The sequence below is a fragment of the Danio aesculapii genome, chromosome 20 (genome assembly GCF_903798145.1).
Source record: "Danio aesculapii chromosome 20, fDanAes4.1, whole genome shotgun sequence".
In the NCBI taxonomy this organism is placed as follows: domain Eukaryota; kingdom Metazoa; phylum Chordata; class Actinopteri; order Cypriniformes; family Danionidae; genus Danio; species Danio aesculapii.
In genome coordinates this window covers 51,781,094-51,805,061 of record NC_079454.1, presented here as the reverse complement: position 1 = coordinate 51,805,061, position 23,968 = coordinate 51,781,094, and the positions used below count along the sequence as shown (strand labels likewise).

At 36.3% G+C, this 23,968-nt stretch overlaps 1 protein-coding gene across 1 annotated transcript in view; it reads right to left on the bottom strand.

The window, feature by feature from the left end:
- Positions 1–1,741: 1,741 nt before the first annotated feature.
- The window catches only part of gphnb (gephyrin b), a 156,140-nt gene continuing 133,913 nt past the window's right edge, over positions 1,742–23,968 (bottom strand). The window contains exons 9-22 of the mRNA XM_056480644.1: positions 21,885–21,927; positions 19,821–19,958; positions 19,453–19,545; positions 17,788–17,843; positions 17,583–17,702; positions 17,433–17,491; positions 15,523–15,676; positions 12,006–12,127; positions 11,454–11,541; positions 10,492–10,565; positions 8,434–8,498; positions 8,209–8,312; positions 5,597–5,693; positions 1,742–3,039 (exon numbers count right to left, since the gene is read on the bottom strand). Of these exons, the coding sequence (XP_056336619.1) occupies positions 2,906–3,039; positions 5,597–5,693; positions 8,209–8,312; positions 8,434–8,498; positions 10,492–10,565; positions 11,454–11,541; positions 12,006–12,127; positions 15,523–15,676; positions 17,433–17,491; positions 17,583–17,702; positions 17,788–17,843; positions 19,453–19,545; positions 19,821–19,958; positions 21,885–21,927 (1,347 nt within the window). The 3' untranslated portion in view covers positions 1,742–2,905. The remainder of the gene's footprint in view (positions 3,040–5,596; positions 5,694–8,208; positions 8,313–8,433; positions 8,499–10,491; positions 10,566–11,453; positions 11,542–12,005; positions 12,128–15,522; positions 15,677–17,432; positions 17,492–17,582; positions 17,703–17,787; positions 17,844–19,452; positions 19,546–19,820; positions 19,959–21,884; positions 21,928–23,968) is intronic.

Here is a 23,968-nt window from a genome sequence, read left to right as displayed (position 1 = left end):
TAAATGCCAGTTTAAACTGTACTGTGTCAAAAGGAAGCCCTATGTTAACAGTGTCCAGAAGTGTTGTCAACTTCTCTGAGCTCGGAGGCATCTGGAATAGACCATCCCACCTTGAAAATGTGTACTGTGGTCGGATGAACCAGTATTTCAGGTATTTTTTGGGAGAAATGAATGCTGAAGAAATGGATCATCCAGATTGTTACCAGGTCTGTCATGGTGTGGGGTTGTGTCAGTGCCCTTCTGTGATGCACCATTAATGCTGAAATGTTCATAGAGATTTTGATGCACAACATGCTGCCAGGGATGCCCATGCATATTTCAACAAGACAATACAATGCAAATTATATATATATATATATATATATATATATATATATATATATATATATATATATATATATATAAATGCCAGTATATATACGCACTGCCTTTTTTGTTGAAAAGAAAAACAGAAGTGCTCTGCACTTTTTATGTTGCTAGGCAACCACTGAATCAGCTGCGTATTGTGCACGACCGCTGCTGTTGATATTGTTATGAACACAGTTTTTGAAGTCATACAGCTTTGTATAACCCGAAACTGCGACTGCTGGTCTCTTCTCCATGTTTAAAATATCTGTAGTCGTCATGACAACACAAACACTGCTGTCACCTCAATGAAAACAATGGACAACGAAAAGAGACGCGACTGTATTAAAGCACCTTTTGCTGCTCAGAGTTATTTTCAACTGCAGATGTAATGCTAAATGTAAAATGCACTGATGAAAGTAAATACCAAATATGTATGAATTAATAAAAAACTAAACTAACGTCATTGTTTTCCTGAGAAATCGACAGAATTAATCAAGCTCAACTATTAACATCTGAAAATACCGGCATGTTTTCGTCTGAAGTAGTCATATAATTAAGTAAAGTTATTTATAAACTAATTTCGAGAGGATCACATGCTTATGATTGCATGCAGCTGCCCCGCATTATCCAATTTATTATTCACCAATCAGACGATTCCTAGGCCACTATAAATGCCCTAGGTTTCATACCACAGACATCTTCGTTTTGAAGAATCCCTCCTTCCACTCCTACCCCTCCTCCTTACTTAGATGGGTGGCATGGTGGCCCAGTGGTTAGCACTGTTGCCTCACAACAAGAACATCACTGGTTCTAGTCCTTACCAAGCCAGCTGGCGTTTCTGTGCGGAGTTTGCACGTTCTCCCTGATCCAAATCAGCACTATAGACATGCTAGTAAGTAGCCATTTAAGAGCAATCTCTATCTGTTCATTAGCTTCTACAGCAGGGGAGTTCTCGAGATCTACCTGAGCTCAAACTCCCCTCTCGCATTGCAACGGGAGGGAGCCCCGGGCTCGAGGATCTTTTGAGCTCAGGAGAGGGGTCTGGATGCAGACATGGCGCAGTGCAATCTGAGCTGCATCCTATGCTTTTTAATGGGCTGACCTACCCCTACCCCTCATAGTGATGTCACTCGCTACATTTGAGTGTATTATATCTGACATTGCATCGCTGAGTAATGCAATCTCAGCTTGCTTCATGAAGGCTGCATTCAAATACTATTGGAGCTCAGGGCTCTGTCCCGGGACAGCATGCCAAACAAGCTTCATAATCAGTCATCAGCTAAGTGTGAAACAGCGTATAAGATCAGAAATCAAAAAACACTGCATGTATATTAAAAACGTAGTATAATATAGTATATATAAAGTACAAACAGCTTTAAATCACACACAAACGTTAAGGAATTATGTTTTTATTCGTTTTTTATTACAAGAAAATTCCACAATGCTATTTTTATATAATGATCAAGGATTTTCTTTTATTATTGTAGTCTCTCTCATTAGGTTCTTATCATTATACAGAAAATGTTATTATACAGATTTGTTCAATGTCTCCTTCATTGCTTGGTCATATTTCCGCAGGAGTGCTGGTCACATTTATCTGTACAATTCAATTTATGTAATATATTTGATTTTAACTGTACATTTTTGTGTGGTTGATTAAAAAGGCAGTCAGCACTTAAATAAGCTGTTGTTGTGTTTTTTTTATCATCATCGGTTTATTTAAAGTATATTCAAATAAAATGCTCGCCCGCGACTCCGCCCCCTGGGGAGAGAGGGGCGGGGCTACACCAGGTCATGTGATTATAAGGAAGCTTCAGGGATTGGGTGAGGGGGCCGGCGTTCCCCCGACTCGAGCTCCGCCCACCCAGGCGTTTGGCACTGCGCACACAAACAAGACTCACAGGATAAACGACAAGCAAAGCTCTGTGTGATGGCAGAAAAATGATGCGCACTAATGGGAGGAAAAAGGAAAAAAGTGCCACGTCAAATGACACGTAAGACAAAAAGTGCCACCCTCCGGAGTCCAGATTTCAAGTTGTTGTGTTCTCCCCCGATGTCGGAGAGGAAGAAACTCCCCCAAAAGCAGTCTTGTATGTTAAAATGGGGAAATAATACTCTCTTCTTTATTTTTTCTTCTTCTTCCTCCTGGCAGGCACCTACAGTTTTTCTATTAAAATGCTACAGCTATAAGATCTAGCATTGAACACACAAAGCAACCGCAATGAAAAGAACAAAGTTGCCTTAATATAATAATAATAATAATTAATAATAATAATAATAATGAGAAGAAAAATGCAATAATAATAATCATAATAATACAGAATAAATCTCTTTTTTATAATTAGATTTTATAATTTTAAAAGTTATATTTTTCTTTCTTTGAAATAATAGTTTTGTTTTTTTTTTCTCTCATATGTGATCGAGATGTTGACTATACTTCGGCGTTTTCCAAATCAAGAAAAACTAGCTGTGCCGTTGCATATTACAGTCAATGATATGTGAACATGCACCGTGAACCACCCGTCCATCTCTGTCTCTCTATGTCTGTTTCTGCTCATCATAGACGGCCGATGACCATGACGTCCACCACCTCGCCCTTGTGCAGCTCCACGTATTGCTCAGTTTTGGGAGGTAGCATCAGGAGGCCGTTAGCGCTGCGCATGCTCATCAGTCTGCTGCTGACCTGGTTACCTGGAGAAACGGCACACAGAAAAAAGATTAAAACATTACAATGCATGCTTCAGTTTACATTTTTATGACACATAAAATACATAGAAAATCCACTAGAGGGCGAATCTGAAACGTGTTACTTTAGGTATGTTTTGTTGTACATTTCCGATAACAAATCCACTAGAGGGTGCAGTTTTGTGAATCTGAAATGTGTTACTTAAGGTATGTTTTGTTGTGTGTTTAAGATGTCAAATCCACTAGAGGGCGCAGTTTTGTGAATCTGAAATGTGTTACTTAAGGTATGTTTTGTTGTGTGTTTCAGATGTCAAATCCACTAGAGGGCGCATTTTTGTGACTCTGAAATGCATTATTTAGGGTATGATTTGTTGCACATTTCAATTGACAAATCCACTAGAGGGCGCATTTTTGCGAATTTAAAATACATTATTTAGGTTACGTTTTGTTGTATGTTTCAGATGACAAATCCACTAGAGGGCGCATTTTTGCGAATTTGAACTACATTATTTAGGTTATCTATTGTATGTTTCAGATGACTAATACACTAGAGAGCGCATGTTTGCGAATTTGAAATACATTATTTAGGTTACGTTTTGTTGCATGTTTCAGATGACAAATCCACTAGAGGGCACATTTTTGCGAATTTGAACTACATTATTTAGGTTATCTATTGTTGTGTGTTTCAGATGACTAATACACTAGAGAGCGCATTTTTGCAAATTTGAACTACAATATTCAGGTTACGTTTTGTTGTATGTTTCAGATGACAAATCCACTAGAGGGCACATTGTTGTGAATTTTAAATACTTTAGGTTACGTTTCGTTGTATGTTTCAGATGACAAATCCACTAGAGGGCGCATTTTGCGAATTTGAAATACATTATTCAGGTAACGTTTTGTTGTATGTTTCAGATGACAAATCCACTAGAGGGCGCATTTTTGCGAATTTGAAATACATTAATTAGGTTACATTTTGTTGTATGTTTCAGATGACAAATCCACTAGAGGGCGCATTTTTGCGAATTTGAAATACATTATTCAGGTTACGTTTTGTTGTATGTTTCAGAAGACACATCCACTAGAGGGCGCATTTTTGCGAATTTGAAATACATTATTTAGGTTACGTTTTGTTGTATGTTTCAGATGACACATCCACTAGAGGGCGCATTTTTGCGAATTTGAAATACATTATTTAGGTTACGTTTTGTTGTATGTTTCAGATGACAAATACACTAGAGGGCGCATTTTTGCGAATTTGAAATACATTATTTAGGTTACGTTTTGTTGTATGTTTCAGATGACAAATCCACTAGAGGGCACATTTTTGCGAATTTGAAATACATTATTTAGATTACGTTTTGTTGTATGTTTCAGATGACAAATCCACTAGAGGGTGCTATTTTGCGAATCTGAACTACATTATTCAGGTTACATTTTGTTGTATGTTTCAGATGACAAGTCCACTAGAGAGTGTATTTTTGTTAATCTGAAATGTGTTAGGGTACATTTTGCTGTATATTTCAGATGACAAGTCCACTAGAGCAGTATTTCCCAACCCTGTTCCTGGAGGCACACCAACAGTACATATTTTGGATGTCTCCATTATCTGACCCATTAACTTCAGGTTTTGGAGTCTCTTCTGATGTTATGATAAGATGATTCAGGTGTGTTTGATTAGGGAGATGTTGAATATGTAGACTGTTGGTGTGCCTTCAGGAACAGGGTTGGGAAACACTGCACTAGAGCATGTATTTTTGTTAATCTGAAATGTGTTAGAATACATTTTGCTGTATATTTCAGATGACTAGTCCACTAGAGGGTGTATTTTTGTGAATCTGAAATGTGTTAGGGTACAATTTGCTGTATATTTCAGATGACAAGTCCACTAGAGGGTGCAATTTTGCAAATCTAAAAAACAGAATATGTTTTGTATTTTCAAATGAAAACTTCACTGCATTTTTGTGAATCTGAAATGTGTTACTTAGGGTTTGTTATGTTATGTTATGTTTCAAATGACAAATCCACTAGAGGGCGCATTTTTGCAAATCTAAAAAACATAATTAGAGTATGTTTTGTTGCACATTTAAAATGAAAAATCCACTGCATTTTTTTAATCTGAAATACATTACTTGGGGCATTCTTTGATACACATTTTAAATGACAAACTTAAATGACACCAAACTTGTTCCTGGAGGTCCGGTGTCCTGCGGATTTTAGCTCCAACCCTAATCAAACACACCTGAACAAGCTAATCAAGGTCTTACTAGGTATCCTTGAAACACCCATGCAGATGTGTTGAGGCAAGTTGGAGCTAAACCCTGCAGGGCACCGGACCTCCAGGAACAAGATCGGTGACCCCTGCACAAGAGGGTGCATTTTTGAGAATCTGAAATACATTTCCTTAGGATACATTTCATTGTACGTTTCAGATGACAGATCCACTAGAAGTTTTTTTAAGGTGACTTTAAAGTCTTCATGGAATCCAATAAACAACCTTTAAATGTAAACATGAATTTAATTTCATAAGAAATGTCTTTAATAATAACAATAGATGTGTAACCTGTGCTCTGTGCCCATGGCAGAGGTTCCTGATGGTGCCATGTTAAAATACAGCGGTGATACTCCGGACGTGGATCCAGCTTCACATCACAGGACAACTGGAAAACAACACAGGGATTTTTCAATAGATATTAAATGGATACTCATATTCAACTTACTATTCAGCAAAGAAAACAAGGATGCCTATTTGCAAATCTGAAATGTGTCATTTAAAGTACGTTTTGTTGTATGTATCAGATGACAAGTCCACTAGAGGGCGCAGTTTTGTGAATTTGAAATACTTTAGGTTACGTCTTGTTGTATGTTTCAGATGACAAATCCACTAGAGGGCGCATTTTTGTGAATTTGAAATACATTATTTAGGTCACGTCTTGTATGTTTCAAATGACAAATTCACTGCAGTTTTGTGAATCTTTCGCTTATGTTTTGTTGTACATTTGTACTAGTGACAAATCCATTAGAGGGCGCATTTTCAAGAATTTAAAATGTGTTACTTAGACTACACTTCATTGGACATTTTTAGATGACAAATCCACTAGAGGGCACATTTTTGCGAATTTAAAATACATTATTTAGGTCACGTTTTGCTGTATGTTTCAGATGAGAAATCCACAAGAGGGCGCATTTTTGCGAATTTAAAATCCTTTATTTAGGTTATATTTAGTTGTATGTTTCAAATGACAAATTCACTAGAGGGCGCATTTTTAAGAATCTGAAATACATAATTAGAGTGTGTTTTGTTGCACATTTCAAATGACAAACACAATATTTAGGTTACATCTTGTTGTATGTTTCAAATGACAAATCCACCAGAGGGCGCGTTTTTGCGAATTTAAAATCAATTATTTAGGTTACGTCTTGTTGTATGTTTCAGATGACAAATCCACTAGAGGGCGCATTTTTGTGAATTTGAAATACTTTAGGTTACATCTTGTTGTATGTTTCAAATGGCAAATCCACTAGAGGGCGCATTTTTGCAAATTTAAAATACATTATTTAGGTTACATTTTGTTGTACGTTTCAGATGACAAATCCACTAGAGGGCGCATTTTTGAAAATCTAAGAAATTTGAGAAATACATAATTAAGTATGCTTTGTTGCACATTTCAAATTACAAATCCACTAGAGGGCAAATTTTTTCAAATTTAAAATACATTATTTAGGTCTTGTTGTGTGTTTCAAATGACAAATTCACTGCATTTTTGTGAATTTTTTGTGTTTACTAGTACATTTGTACTAGTGACAAATACATTTAAGGGCAGATTTTTCAGACGAAAAATCTACTAGAGAACGCATTTTTGAGAATCTGAAATGTGTTATTTAGGGTAGGTCTTGTTGTATATTTCAGATGACAAATTCACCAAATGGCGCATTTTTCTGAATCTAAAATACAAAATTATAGAACATTTTGTTGTGTGTTTCAAATGAAAAATCCACTAGAGGGTGCATTTGTTTAATCTGAAATGTGTTACATCAGGTACGTTTTCTTGCACGTTTCAGATGACAAATCCACTAGAGGGCGCATTTTTGCAAATCTAAAATGTATTGGGCTACGTTTTGTTGTACATTTCAGAAGACAAATCCACTAGAGGGCGCATTTTTTTGAATCTGAAATGTGTTACTTAGGGTACGTTTTGTTGCATGTTTCAAATGGCAAATCCACTAGAGGGCGCATTTTTGTGAATTTGAAATGCATTATTTAGGTTACGTTTTGTTGTATGTTTCAAATTACAAATCCACTAGAGGGCGCATTTTTGAATCTGAAATGTGTTACTTAGGGTACGTTTTGTTGCATGTTTCAGATGACAAATACACTAGAGGGCGCATTTTTGCGAATTTGAAATACATTATTTAGGTTACGTTTTGCTGTATGTTTCAGAAGACAAATCCACTAGAGGGCGCATTTTTTTGAATCTGAAACGTGTTACTTAGGGTACTTTTTGTTGCATGTTTCAGATGACAAATCCACTAGAGGGCACATTTTTTGAATTTGAAATACATTATTTAGGTCTTGTTGTATGTTTCAAATGACAAATTCACTGCATTTTTGTGAATCTTTTACTAGTACATTTGTACAAGTAATAAATACATTTGAGGGCAAATTTTTGCATATCTGAAATGTGTTATTTAAAGTAGGTTTTCTTGCACGTTTCAGATGACAAATCCACTAGAGAACACAGATTTTTCAATAGATTTTAAATGGATACACATATTCAACTTACTATTCAGCAAAGAAAACAAAATTTTATACAGTTACTTAAGTGTAATGAATTGTAAAATATTTTTACCCTGGCTTTTATTATAGTGGGCTTTCAATTATAGTACAATAGTCAATGGGACAAAAACAGCCCCCAACATAATGAAAGGGTAGTACATTTTCCCAAAATATGTGTCAGAATAAGATGTCACTAAAAATCATCCCATTTGCTGAAACACAAAAAGTTGTGGCCAAATTAAGACTCAAAATTTTCCCCAGAGTGGCTGAAAACCTCCCCAACAGCACATCAGGGTTAGGAATCTTTAAATATATGGTCTAGAAACAAGACAAAAATTTGCAGTGTAGTTCATTTTGCTAAGCAGTATCACCCCTAGTGAAGTGTACAATGTTTTTACCCTGGCTTTTATAATGGTGGGTCGAGGGTCTAATATCCCCTGCATCTTCCTCAAGGCGGGAATGACGAAGAGGTTACACGTTACTACCGCAGACACAGGATTACCTGGAAGAAAAACACAAATCACACACTAATAGAGGAGGAACGGTGAAATGTGTGTGTTCAGTTACAAGCTAGTATACGTGTTATGAAGAAATACACCAATAAACTCTCTCACCGTCCCTACCTGGCAGAGCAAAGATAAGTTTTCGAGACCCGTCCATATCGAGAGTGGCAAATGTTGTGGGGAGACTAACAGAAGACAAACCAGAGCTCAAAACCAGCCTCATTTTCACAGTCTGACACTCAACGTCAGGGTGTTTTCATGCCGTTTAATATGGGAGATTATTACACTTCATTATTATACACTTAATGCTGGGAAATGAACTCAACTGAGATCCCCTAGGAAATGGACTGATGCTAATATTGTGAATTCCACTTTAGTTTCATATAGTCAATCAAGTATTTTTGTTTATAGCTAGTCAACAGAGCGGTACACTTATTTTTGGCAATAAAAAAACTGGCTTTGCAAGAATTTTTATTACAAAATACTATTAAAATAAAATACAAATGACAAAATAAATTACTATTAATTATTATTAGTATAACTAATAATTTTATAATAATAATAATAATATAATATAATAATAATAGTAATTAATTTATTATAAATTTGACTTCATAACTAATAATTTAATAATAATAATAATAATAATATAATATAATAATAATAGTAATCAATTTATTATAAATTTGACTTCATAACTAATAATTTAATAATAATAATAATAATAATAATAATAATCTAAATTTAATGAACAATAATTTAAATTGTAATTAATTTATTATACATTTTACTTAATAACTAATAATATTAGTATAAATACTAATAAAAATAAAAAATTTAGAATAATTTAATTAAAATATCAACTTTTGTACATAAGTTTAATAATAACATTGAAAGCTACGCTAACACATATCTAGTGTTTTATGCAAGAAATTGAGCCATTTTTACAAAATACAATGTATTTTTTTCTAAAATTACTAATAAATATTAACATAACTCTACTTATCAAAAATATCATAATTGTTTTATGTGCAATACATTTCATAATAGCATTCAAAGCTATACAAACATTGATGCTGTGTTTCATATGAAATACGAAAATTACAAAATGATTATTAATTATCATCAACATAACTACTTGTTGAAAATAATTAAAAATAAATGTAAATATATGATTTATAATAAGACATTTAAAATAGAATAATCGTGAAACAATTTTAACAACAGCATTCAAAGTTATGCAAACTGACTTTATGCAATATTTTATTATGAAGTACTACTCAAATTCTACTGACTATTAATTATTATTATTGTATATAGTTTTATTAATTTTTAAAAACCTATTAAAAATGTAAAATTGCTCATTTCATAATAAATTATTGAAAAAAATTGAATAAAATAAAATATAACTATTTGTTAACATGAAATAATTTTTAATAATAGCACTCAAAGCGACACAAACGGTGTTTAATGCAAGGAAATAAGACTTCTTTTTACCAGTTACTATAAAATTACTGTTAAAAATACTATACAAAATTACAATCAATTATTATCATCATCATCATCATCATCATCATTATTATTATTATTGTTATTATTATTATTATTATTAATAAAAGCGTTTTATTAATTTTTAAAAACTATATTAAAAATGTACAATAACTAATTTACATATAACAATATTATAATAAAGTTGAACAAAATGTAAAAACTTTTTACAAAATATTATAAAATTACTATTAAAAAATACAATACAAAATTACAAATAATTATTTTTATTCATATAGTAGCTCTATTAATTAAAAAATCTAAATGTAACAACCAAAAGTTAAGTATAAATTATAATTGATAATAAGGTTTTAAACAAAATTAATAGCATCATATATATATATATATATATATATATATATATATATATATATATATATATATATATATATATATATATATATATATACATACATATACATATACATATATATATATATATATATATATATATATATATATATATATATATATATATATATAAGATATATAAGATATAGATAAAAAATATTAATATAGACATTTCCCAATCAGTTTGTATTGTTTGTATCCTGAAGCATGAAAACACCCTGAATCAGCATTAGGTGTTCAGTCTTCACGTAGACGTCACCCGTTTCTTCAAAAACTCACCCTGGTTTCATGAAGACGCGTCCAAAGTGTATTTGAGCATGAAGGTCGATATCAAGTACCTGTTTCAGGTAATCCTGCAAAACAGACAATAAAACACATTCTTACAAACACATTCCTGACTGTTGTCACAGGGACATACTGTACAATGTGTGATTATTACTAGATGCCTCATTTGTTCAACAGTCATTCTAGCGTCCCGCCACTAGATGTCACTATACAGCAGTAAAATCGGTATTTTGATGTATTGTTTAATGCATATTTCTATAACTGCTATCATTTTATTTGAGTGCATTTTTATTAACATTTCAAAAATGAAAAGATTACACGGGTTACGTTTGCCTACTGAAAGGAAATATATTTTAAAATATAATTTTAGATTTATATATATATAAAAAAACCTTTTCAAAAATATGTCAACGCAAATACAAATGTAGCCATTTTTATATATCTTATATAAGTTTATATAACCCCAAACCCACCCGATACCAGCAAATAATAATAATAAACAAATGCAAGATATAAATACATATATGCAAATTTACACCCACAAATGTACAGATACACCTCCATGAACAATTTATACATCCAGAGATTTACAAGAGTCCACTCAAACATTTGCATGTTACATAATCATTAGGGCCAGATGGAAATCTGCAGAAGTTTTTTTGGAAATTTTTGTACCCCTTGGTTTCGAGTGTGGTTTTCAAACCCTTCCCCTTAGCCCTATGCCTTCAAGCTAAAGAGAATTTGGACACCTCGACCCCTTCACGTAAACGCGTAGGGTAGAAAAAATGAGGGGTAAGAGGAAGGGTTAAGGGGTTGAAATGGGATTGGGCCTTATTTTACATGTGCCTTGTAAAAATAGGCACAATATTGTCTCTTTTACATTCAAATAAATATGTCTAATGAAAATAATCATCCATGCAAAGTTAAATATAAATAGTGTATAAAATCGGTCTCACCTTCTCGCCCATGGACACGCCCCCTGAGGTGATGATGACATCAGCGCGATTGATGCCCTCATTCAGAGCATTCAGCAGGTCATCAGGACTGCAGGACAAGCACAAAACTATGTTCACAAATGCTTTATGATTATCATTTCATTCAGTTGAAGTCAGAATTTTTAGCCCCCTGTATATTTTTTCCTCCGCTTTGTGTTAACGGAGAGATTTCAACATTTCTAGTCATAATAGTTTTAATAACTCATTTCTAATAACTGATTTATTTTATCTTTGCCATCATGACACATAAATGCACACATTGTCAGTTTTTCACACAGATAATGCTAGTTCTGTTTTGAATCTGCCACTATGCTGACACACAGGCATTCATAGCTCCGCCCTCTTTTAAAAAGACTTCATTAGCATTTAAAGCAACAGTTACCAAAACGCCACAATTCATATCAAAGCCTCAAAGAGTTAGAAAACATTATTTGTCGGGTTATTTGAGCTGAAACTCTGTGTATAAGGTACATTTGATAACCAGTTCGTAGATCTTTATGTGTGTAGGCTCACTTGTCTCCTACGATGCCCAGGTTGATGGTGGGGTAGCCGTGCTCCTGTATGGTGGCCAGCAGCGTGGATCGGTTTGAGTCTCTGATCTTACCGGGATGTAAATCATCCTCTGGGTTTAGCAGCTGGAAACAAAAACATTTGCTGATCAGAAACTGCTTATATGGTCACTTATTCTTTTATTTTACTATGTTGTAATGGTAACACTTTACAATAAGGTTGTATTAGTTAGGGATAAAGTACATTCAGGAGGTTGTTCTTGCAGAATAAAGCCTGACATCTTTATGGGCAACACAATGCAAAGAGGAGCACTGTTGTGGATTTATTTTGTGAAAACAACCACCTGGATCTACTTTATCCTGCTTATTACATGCCTATTTATCAAAAAAGGTCAGACACAAGATGGCGCCAAACAGTCAAAAACGTAAAGCAGACAGAAACAAAGCAACAGCTGAGGGAGTATACACTAACCTGCGCACCGTTCAGGCACCAGATGGCACCAAACAGTCAAACATGTAAAACTGACAGAAACTAAAACAGCTGATGGAGTATACACTAACTTGTGCATTATTCAGACACAAGATGGCACCAAACAGTCAAAAACACAACGCTGACAGAAACTATAACAGCTGATGGAGTATACACTAACCTGCACATTATTCAGACACAAGATGGCCCCAAACCATCAAAAACCCTACACTGACAGAAACGAAAACAGCTGATGGAGTATACACTAACCTGTGCATTATTCAGACACAAGATGGCGCCAAACTGTCAAAAATAACACTGACAGAAACGAAAACAGCTGATGGAGTACACACTAACCTGCGCATTATTCAGACACAATATGGCGCCAAACAGTCAAAAACACAAAGCTGACAGAAACTAAAACAGCTGATGGAGTATACACTAACCTGTGCATTATTCAGACACAAGATGGCGCCAAACAGTCAAAAACACAAAGCTGACAGAAACTAAAACAGCTGATGCAGTATACACTAACCTGCGCATTATTCAGACACAAGATGGCGCCAAACAGTCAAAAACACAAAGCTGACAGAAACGAAAACAGCTGATGGAGTATACACTAACCTGCGCTTTATTCAGTCACAAGATGGTGCCAAACAGTCAAAAACACAAAGCTGACAGAAACTAAACTGGCTGAATGGAGTAGTATTTTAATAATGCATTAGTAAATGTTGAACTCTGATTAATATATGCAGTACAATTATTGTTCATTCTTAGATCTTGTGAGTAAATACATTCACTTACATTAGCTATTGAAACCGTATTGTAAAGTGTGAGCACACATATAGCCCTACATATAACTGAACATCTGATCAGATTGTAACCCAGTAACCCAGTTCAAGCACTTCTGGTGAATTGTTGTGCTGTTATGCTGCGTTCACACGAGATGCGGATGAAGCATCCAGCACGAGTGATTTACATGATAAGTCAATGCAAAGACGTGAATAGACATCTTGCGACGTGATTCGTGATTCGAGGTGGCGGGAGTTGAGCATTTTGTGCGTTTGACGCGTTATTGCGTGAATAGCTTGAGTTGAAAAATCTGAACTTCAGCAGATATTCGCGCCGCGTTAACCAATCAGGAGCTTTCTCTTGTAGGGGCGTGATCATTATGTAGCGCCTGTTGTTGGTGTACTGCGGTAAATCCTCTTGCTGACACTGGACAACAGCTCATCAAACTGGGCTAGGCTCAGTCGGAATCACCCCTGAAAGCCTCCATTATCCAGGTATAGTTTCTGGAGCAGTTGATGAGCTCACAGAGCTGGGTGCACACCTGAAAGAATCTAGTGGACTCAGACACGGCTCCAAACGAATTGATGCTGTTTATCAGCCTTCCTAAAGCACATAAACACAGCTATTCTCTCAAAAAAATCCATGCTAGTGTAACAGAGGCCAGCTAGTAGGTGCTGTGCAGGTAAAACCTCACTCCTCTGATCTCTAACACCCCATTCACACGGGGCTTCAGCTTCAACGCTTCCCATTCACTTTAAATGAGTGACGTCAGGCGTTGCCAAACTGCATTGTGGATTCGTCGGCGACGCTTCAGTGGCGTTGCTCGCTGCAGAAGTTGGGACTTGCTCAACTTCCCAAGTGCCGACGGAAGCGTCAGCCAATTAGACCGCTGTATGCAAATACACCAGCTCAGACAGTAGCCTATTGCTGACTAATTTCATTGGTTGACGCTGCTATGACGGTCACTTCAGCCCCAACTTCAGACACGCTCTCTGTCAATCGCTGATGCTGAAGCCCCGTGTGCATGGGGAAGGTCGCCTCCCATGCGGAAGGTCGCCGGTTTGATACCAGCTCGGAGCGGGTTGGATGGCGTAGGACGGGCCGGGTTACATTGGTGCCGTGACCCGAATGGGAGTGAGGTTTAGGGGGGTGAGTGTAACAGAAGCCAGATAGTAAGTGCTGTGCTGGTAAAACGTCACTCCTCTGACCTCTAAAGGTGCTCTAGCTACAGATGCTAGAGGCCATGGTCTTTAGCCTCCTTGGTAGAGCAACCGACTCCCATGCGGAAGGTCACCGGTTTGATACCAACTCGGAGCGGGTTGGATGGTGTAGAACCGGCAGGGTTACATTGGTGCCGTGACCCGGATGGGAGTGAGGTTTAGGGGGGTGAGTGTAATGGAGGCCAGCTAGTAAGTGCTGGGCAGGTAAACCTCACTCCTCTGACCTCTAAAGGTGCTCTAGCGACAGATGCTAGAGGCCATGGTCTCCTTGGTAGAGCAACTGACTCCCATGCGGAAGGTCGCCGGTTCGATACCAGCTCGGAGCGGGCTGGGTGGCGTAGGACCGGAGGGGTTACATAAGCCATTTAGCAATGAAGCTAGAGTCAAAAGGCAGACAGAAGCCCCGCCCATGACACAAATCTGCATCTGTTGTGAAGTGAATTTGACACGTGAATAAAGCAAGTTTGCGCCATGAATGAAGCGAGTAAACTCAAATGTTTACACGTCTATTTACACGTGAACAGCATGATTAATCCACGCGTGCTTCATCTGGTATGGACATAAAATTACAAAATCACCAGGTTTAAGGTCTGTTTTCTTTAAAAATAAATGATCTTCACTGCCTTACTGATATACGCTATATGGGTCTCAGAATATACAAGAAGTCCTGCATTAAATTTCATTGTTTCGCTCCATGTCTTTAAAATATGAACATTTATTTTACATTTATTTTCAATGGCGTTTCTGCGCTCGCCTGCTGCTCCTGACAGCGCTTGCGTTTAAACGGCTTTTCATCTCATTTTACGCTTCAACAACTAAATAAATGCTTCAGTCTATTTAACTGAATGTAATGTAAATACACTACAACATCGATGCTGTAAAAGGAACCGTATGAAATTGAAAATAGTCACATAAACCGTTCACCGGAAGTTTATCGGTAGGGGAAATAAACAGTAGCTGTGCATATACTCTATTATTGTGAAGAGCGCTATAGAAAGAAACTTGAGCTGAATTGAATAAAGTGTTTGTTGTGTATTGACCTCGTTGCCTGTGGACATGACAGCGATGACGGGGAACTTCTGCACCTCCACCTCAGTGACCCCGACGGTGGCCAGTAGACCGATCTCTGACGGGCCCATATGAGTGCCTTTGGCCAGCACACACTCACCACGCTTAATGTCATGACCGATGGGCCTGCAGGACACACACACACACACACACTGTCAGACTCGGCCAACACACAAACAACGCTGACATACACACATACTGGCACATTCACACACACACATGCGTGCAAATGCACACGCACGGAAACGCACATGTACATGCACACACTCCCTCAAGTGCAAACACACACACACACACACACACTCATCTGACACAAACTGCACTGAAATACTTACACACGTACACTTATACACACATGCACATAACACACACATGCAAGCAAATGCACAGGCATACATACAAGCACTCACATGCACGGAAACACACATGTACATGCACACACTCACTCAAGTGCGCACACACACACACGCACACACACACGGAAACTGCACTGACATACGTACACATATACACACATGCGCATAACACACACATGCAAGCGCACACACACACTCACAATGAGACACATTTGCACACAATCAATTGCACACATGCAGACAATCTAGTGCGCGCACACACACACAAACACACACACTCTAAGTGCGTGCACACACAAACACACACACTCAAGTATGCGCACACACATACACAAACATACTCTAGTGCTCACACAGCTCACACACACATACACACACTCTAGTGCGTGCACAAAACACACACACACTCAAATGCACACACACATACAGTACTCAAGTACGTACATACACAATAAGAGACACTGACACACACATACACACTTAAGTACGCACACACACACGCAAACACGCACATTCAAGTACGCACACACACACACACATACAGTACTCAAGCACACACAAAATAAGAGACACTGAGACACACACACACACAAGCACACACACACACACACACACACACACACACATGTACACTCGAGTGCACGAACACACACAAGCACACACACACTCAAGTGCACACATGCACACACTCACACTCAAGTGCACACACTCAAGTGCACACATGCACACACTAGTGTATGCGCACACACACACACGCACACACAGACACACACAAACACACACACAAGTGCACACACTCTAGTGCGTGCACACACACACACAATTGTGCGCGCACACACACACACACACAAACATACTCTAGTGCACACATGCTCAGACACACACTCAAGTGCACACATGCACACACACACACACACACACACAATAAGAGACACTGACACACGCACACACTCAAGTACGCGCACACACACACACTCACGCACGCACGCACGCACGCACGCACGCACGCACGCACGCACGCACGCACACACACACACACACACACACACACACACACTCAAGTGCCCACATGCACACACACATACAGTACTCAAGTATGCACACACACAATAAGAGACACACACACACACACACGCATGCACACACACAAGTACACACACACACACACACACACACACACACACACACACCCACACCCTCTAGTGCTCACACATACAAACTCTAGTGCGTACACACACTCTCAAGTGCCCACATGCACACACACATACAGTACTCAAGTATGCACACACACAATAAGAGACACACACACACGCATGCACACACTCAAGTGTACACACACACACACACACACCCTCTAGTGCTCACACATACAAACTCTAGTGCGTACACACACACTCAAGTGCCCACATGCACACACACATACAGTACTCAGGTACGCACACACACAAAAAGAGACACTGACACACACACACACACACACTCCAGAGCACACATGTACACTCACTCGAGTGCACGCACACACACACCTGATGTCTTGTCCTGGACGGGCCTGCACCAGAATGCGCACCTCCAGCTCTTCTGTGCCCTGAGTAAAGCAGTGGATGATTAATGAACACAAGATGAGCAGGAGACTCACAGACACACACTGAACATGTCAACTGATGGATCATCATTACGTCCTCAGACTCGCGCAGGAGCTCAGTGTCCTCTACTTGCACCACAGCATCAGCGCCGCAGGGAATCGGAGCACCAGTCGTCACTCGCATCACCTGGCCGGGCATCACGGTGTGTGTGGGCTGAAAACACACACACACGGGTCATTTACACACTTCTGAAGGCGCATTTCTCACATCATCTCTCATTTCGGATAGGTGTTCTCACCTGCTCTCCGGCCTGAGACTCGCCGATAATAAATCTGTCCCCGGGACCGTCAGCCGCTGTCAGGACACACACACACACACACACACGCACACACACACAAAAACATCAACTCTGATTATACTGGCCAAAAATTAATTAATAATTGTTGCTCAGTAATACCTATCGAAATGTTAAAAGTTTTCATATGATACACACTCTCCGGCCACTTTATTAGGTACACCTTACTAGTACATGGTTGGACCCCTTTTGCCTTCAGGGCTGCCTTAATCCTTTGTGTCATAGATTCAACAAGCTACTGGAAATATTCCTCAGAGATTTTGCTCCATACTGACATGATAGCATCACGCTGTTGCTGCAGATTTGTCAGCTGCACATCCATGATGCCAATCTCCCGTTTAACTACATCCCAAATGTGCTCTATTGGATTGAGATATGGTGACTGTGGAGGCCATTTGAGTACAGTGAACTCATTGTCATGTTCAAGAAACCAGTCTGAGATGATTTACGCTTTATGACATGGTGCATTATCCTGCTGGAAGTAGCCATCAGAAGATGGAGACACTGTGGTCATAAAGGGATGGACATGGTCAGCAACAATACTCAGGTAGGCTGTGGCTTTGATATGATGCTCAATTGGTAATAATGGACCCAAAGTGTGCCAAGAAAATATCCCCCACACCATTACACCACCACCAGCAGATGAACCGTTGATACAAGACAGGATGGATCCATGCTTGCATGTTGGTGATGCCAAATTTCCAGTAGATCAGCAGTTTCTGAAATACTCAGACCAGCCCGTTTGGCACCAACAACCATGCCACGTTTAAAGTCACTTAAATCCCCTTTCTTCCCCATTCTGATGCTCAGTTTGAACTGCAGCAGATCGTCTTGACCATGGCTGTTCCTCAATATGTGTTCTTCAGTGGTCTTGCATCCTCGTGTTCTCCTGTAACGTCATTATCAGCTGCCAAAGTTCAGTTCCAATACTCAAGACCGCCAGTACGGAGGACGCATGAAATATCCTGGATGTGTTCTTGATATCGTGGACGCACCGATGCAGTCTTGAGCAGCGAACTCGCTCTAGAAGTCCCAGAAGTCATTGCGACTGGAGGTGGGAAGCGCAGCATTTTATATATACACATTGACTTTCGTCGTTTCTTTGCCTACTTTTAAAATTTGGATTAGGTGGGTAATAGTACACCACCTATTTTTTTAGGACAACACCACTGGTACCTACTGAGTAGTGGGTGGTTTGGGACGCAGCCTTAGGGTTCCATTTAGGACGAAAATACATATATATATATATACTGTGCTGTTGAGTGTGTAAGTGAATAAGTACATAGTGTATAGTGTGCCATTTGGGACGCAGTTAGGGTTCCCACATTAAAACTTTTCCCTGAGTTTCACTGACTACAAACTAATTACAAAAGATGTAGTTAACTCTTATGTTAGTGATGCAGTGTGCGCGGGACGGTAAATTTGCCATTGATCTCTATCTTCTGGCTGCCATTATCATACAGTCTCCTTTTTCTGAAAGCCGTAAACAGAGTTTTTCCTCAGTTATTTCAGCAAACTGGAATGCAAAAACGAGTTTGTGGTGCTCTCTCATTCACAAGTTTATCAACTCTGATGACTATTAATGCAAAATCCCCACATCTGCCTCACCTCTGACAGCGTATCCGTCTTTCACAGAGGCAGGGAATGGAGGCAGGTTGTCTTTGGCATAAACGTCCTGAGCCAGTACTCGACCCATGCCGTCTGCAACAACACACACACACGCACGCACACACACACACACACACACACACACACACACACACACACACACACACACACACACACACACACACACACACACACACACACGCACACGCACACACACGCACACACACATGCGAGTAGTGTGAACAGATAAGCACAGCGGTCAATCATATCCGTAGTTCATCTGCAATTGTACAATATAATTGACTTCTTCAAACGGTGATATTTCTACTGCTGAGTTTAGTTTTGAATGCAGGTGTGTGCCGCCTCACCTCTGTAGTTGATGATCTCAGTGCCCAGAACCGCAGTCATTTCCAGCACAGTGATGAAGGCTTTGTCCATAGAGGTGAGAGGAAATGGAGACATGCGGTGCCTCCGAGCCACTTTGGTGATGTCCACCGCACTATGACCTACATCACACACACACACACACACACACACACACACACACGCACACACGCACACACACACACACACACACACACGCATGCAAACAAACATAGTCACACACACACAGGGAAACACATGCAGGCAAACACACACGCAAACACGTACAAACACATATTTGCCTTTTTGTTAAATAAAGTGGGTATGGAAATATTCAGAGCCTCTTAAATGTTTCAGTCTTTGTTATATTGCAGCCGTTTGCTAAAATCAAGTTCATTTTTTCTCTTATGAAAGTCCACACAGAAGCCCGTATTGACAGAAAAACACAGAATTGTGGACACAGCTAATTTAAAGAAGTGGCTTCACAACAACTCCGTGGCCCAGCCAGAGCCCTGTCTTAAACCCAATTGAGCATTTACTGGAAAGACCTAAAATGACTGTCTACCAACGTTTACCATCCAACCTGACAGAACTGGAGAAGATCTGCAAGGAGAAATGGCAGAGGATAACCAAATCCTGCGGTGAATAACTTGAACAACTCTGTTTTTCTGTCAATATGGGCTGCTGTGTGTTCAATAATGAGGAGAAAAAAAAATCAATTACATGATTTTAGCAAATGGCTGCAATATTACTAAGAGTGAATAAAATTTAGGAGGTCTGAAAACTTTCAGTACCCACTGTGCATATATATATATATATATATATATATATATATATATATATATATATATATATATATATATATATATATATATATATATATAATTATAACGCAAAAGTAAAATAAATCAAATCTACAAAAATATACATATCTCTTCATTTTCCTCATTATACTAAAAAAGTAATAATAAATAATTATTTATAATTTTTCAATAAAAATAAATATCCAAATAAAACCAAAAACAATGAGTAAAAAATACATTTAAAATTCTATTAAAATACAAATGAGACAAAAAAGTGAGAAAATAAAATAAAAGTTTATATATAATATTATGTGTATTTAAAAAAATTAGTGCAAAAAAAGTTCAGAATTTACATAAAAAATATACATATTTAGATCATTTTAGATGCTGTTTCTCCTTCATTTCCCTCCATTATATTAATTTGCTCACAGATAAAAAAAAACATATGCATTTGTTCTTGTGATGATCATCTGATACTAACAAATATTATAAAAGAATTGCACATTTTTCAGGTTTGACCACATAAAGACCATCAGATTTCATAATTACATGCAGTAAAAGCTCAAAAAGTCATTGTGAACCTATAAAAATAAGCTCTTACTAGGAAATGCAGTTTTATAATGTATTAAAATACACTGAAAAATAAAATATTCAAATAAAAGTGCAACAAATGACCTTAATTAGCTGTAAAAACCTTACAAAATCCCAATACAAATAATAAAAAAAAATAATAATGAGAAAATAAAAGAAATCAGTAAAAATATCCACACATTTAGGCCAGTTTAGCTGTGAGGTTCTCTTCATTTCCTCCATTATATTAAAAATTATAATAATTAAGAAAAATAAATATTCAAATAAAACCAAAATAATGAGAAAATAAAAGAAATCAGTAAAAATATCCACACATTTAGGCCAGTTTAGATGTGGGGTTCTCTTCATTTCCTCCATTATATTAAAAATTATGATAATTAATAAAAATAAATAATCAAATAAAACCAAAATAATGAGAAAATAAATTAAATCCATGAAAATATAGATATTGATGGCATTTTAGATGCTGTTTCTCTTCATTTCTCTATTTATTTGCTAACAAATAAAGAAAAGGATATGCATTTGTTCTTGTGATGATCATCTGATACTAACAAATATTATAAAACAATGGCACATTTTTCAGGTTTGACCACATAAAGAGCGTCATAATCATAATCACCTGCAGTAAAAGCCCAAAAAGTCATTGTAAGATAAAAGTAAGAAAAGAAAACCTACTTGCTCGTAAGATGTTTTCTTTGCTGCTGCATCGGGACTGCACCTGATGAAAGAAAAGAAGGAAAAATATGTATTATTTATTTATATATATTAATATTTAATTCTGCTGTGTTCGCATGGAGCTTTCATGGGATGTTTGCTACAAAACCCCACAAAAAACAATAAGCAATGCTGAGAATTCTGAGATGTAATGAGGAGAAACAGAGACAGGCCAGTGATCAAACACTACAGCAGAAATTGTGAAAGAATATTATCATTAAAAACAGCTGTTAAAAAAATACAACATCATTACTCGAGCCTATAGCGGAACATTTCTGATTATTATAAAATAAATAAACTAAAATAAATAATAAACAAATAAATAAATAACAATAAGTAAATATAAATAAAAAAACAATTATTAAAAAATAGAAATAAATAGCTGTTTACCTCTTGAAATATTTTATTTTATTATATGAATATTTTATTCCTTGAATAAATAATAATAATAATAATAATAATAATAAATATATAGCTAACTAACTAACTAACTAATTAATTAATTATACATATTATTAATTTATATATATAAATAAATACATAAATAGCTGATTTCCTTTTGAAAATATTAATATAATGACTGATGTAATAATTAATATATAACTGTATTTTGTTCCTATGACGCAAAGCTGAATTTTCAGCATCATTACCGTAAGCCTTCAGAGAAACATTTCTGATTATTATATAAACAAAAATACAAATAAATAAATCAATAAATAAATCAATAAATAAAAATAAATTAATACAAATAAATAAAATAAAATAAAAACAAATAAATAAGCACAAATGAATAAATAATTAAATAAATAACCTCAAAATCCTTTTGAAAATATACTGTCAAGTATATTAAACTGTATTTTATTCCAGTTATTCACTGTTTTGTCTTGAGTTTCAAAACAAATCTACAAATTCTACAAATTCAATATAAATATTTACTTGGGAATTAAAAGAGCATGAGAAATTATGTCCTGGCTCCTGTAGACTTTAATTGGATTCTGCTTAATGCAAAAAAAAAAAAAAAAAAAAAAAAAAAAAAAAGATAAAATAAAATACAAATAAATAATAAAAAAAATAATGTAATAAATCAAACAAACAAACAAATAAATAAATAAATATGCTTCATTTAAAATAATTGGGTTCTGGTTAATGCAAAATAAAAATATAAAAGATAAAACAACATAAATATAAATAAATAAATACAAATAAAAATTAAATAAATAGGCTAAAAATAAGCTTAATTTAAAATAATTTGGTTCTGATTAATGCAAAATAAAAAGGCAAACAAACAAACAAACAAACATAAATAAATGAATAACTAAATAAATAAATAAATAAATAAATAAATAAAAATAAGCAAGCTTAATTTCTCCACTGGCAGATATACAGTACAAGTCAGAATTATTAGCCCCCCTTTCAATTTTGTTTTCTTTTTAAAATATTTCCCAAATGATGTTTAACAGAGCAAGGAAATTTTCACAGTATGTCTGATAATATTTTTTCTTCTGGAGAAAGTCTTATTTGTTTTATTTTGGCTAGAATAAATCAGTTTTAATTGTTTAAAAACTATTTTACGGTCAAAATTATTAGCTCTATATCATATAAAGCTATTTTTTTAGATTGTCTACAGAACAAAACATCATTATACAAGAACTAATTACCCTAACCATAGAAGTGTCTTGAAAAATATCTAGTCAAATATTATTTACTGTCATTATGGCAAAGATAAATTAAATCAGTTATTAGAAATGAGTTATTAAAACTATTATGATTAGAAATGTGCTGACAAAATCTGCTCTCCATTAAACAGAAATTGGGGGGAAAATGAACAGGGGGGCTAATAATTCAGACGTCAACTGTATGTATTAAATCTGCAGAAATGTCAACAACTCTGTGTTTTTCTGTCAATGTGGCTGTGTGGACATTAATGAGGAGAAAAATAAACTCAAATGATTTTAGCAAATGGCTGCAATATAACAATGAGTGACAAATTTAAGAGGGTCTTCTGTATACTTTTCATACCCACTGTCCATATTTGTATATGTATA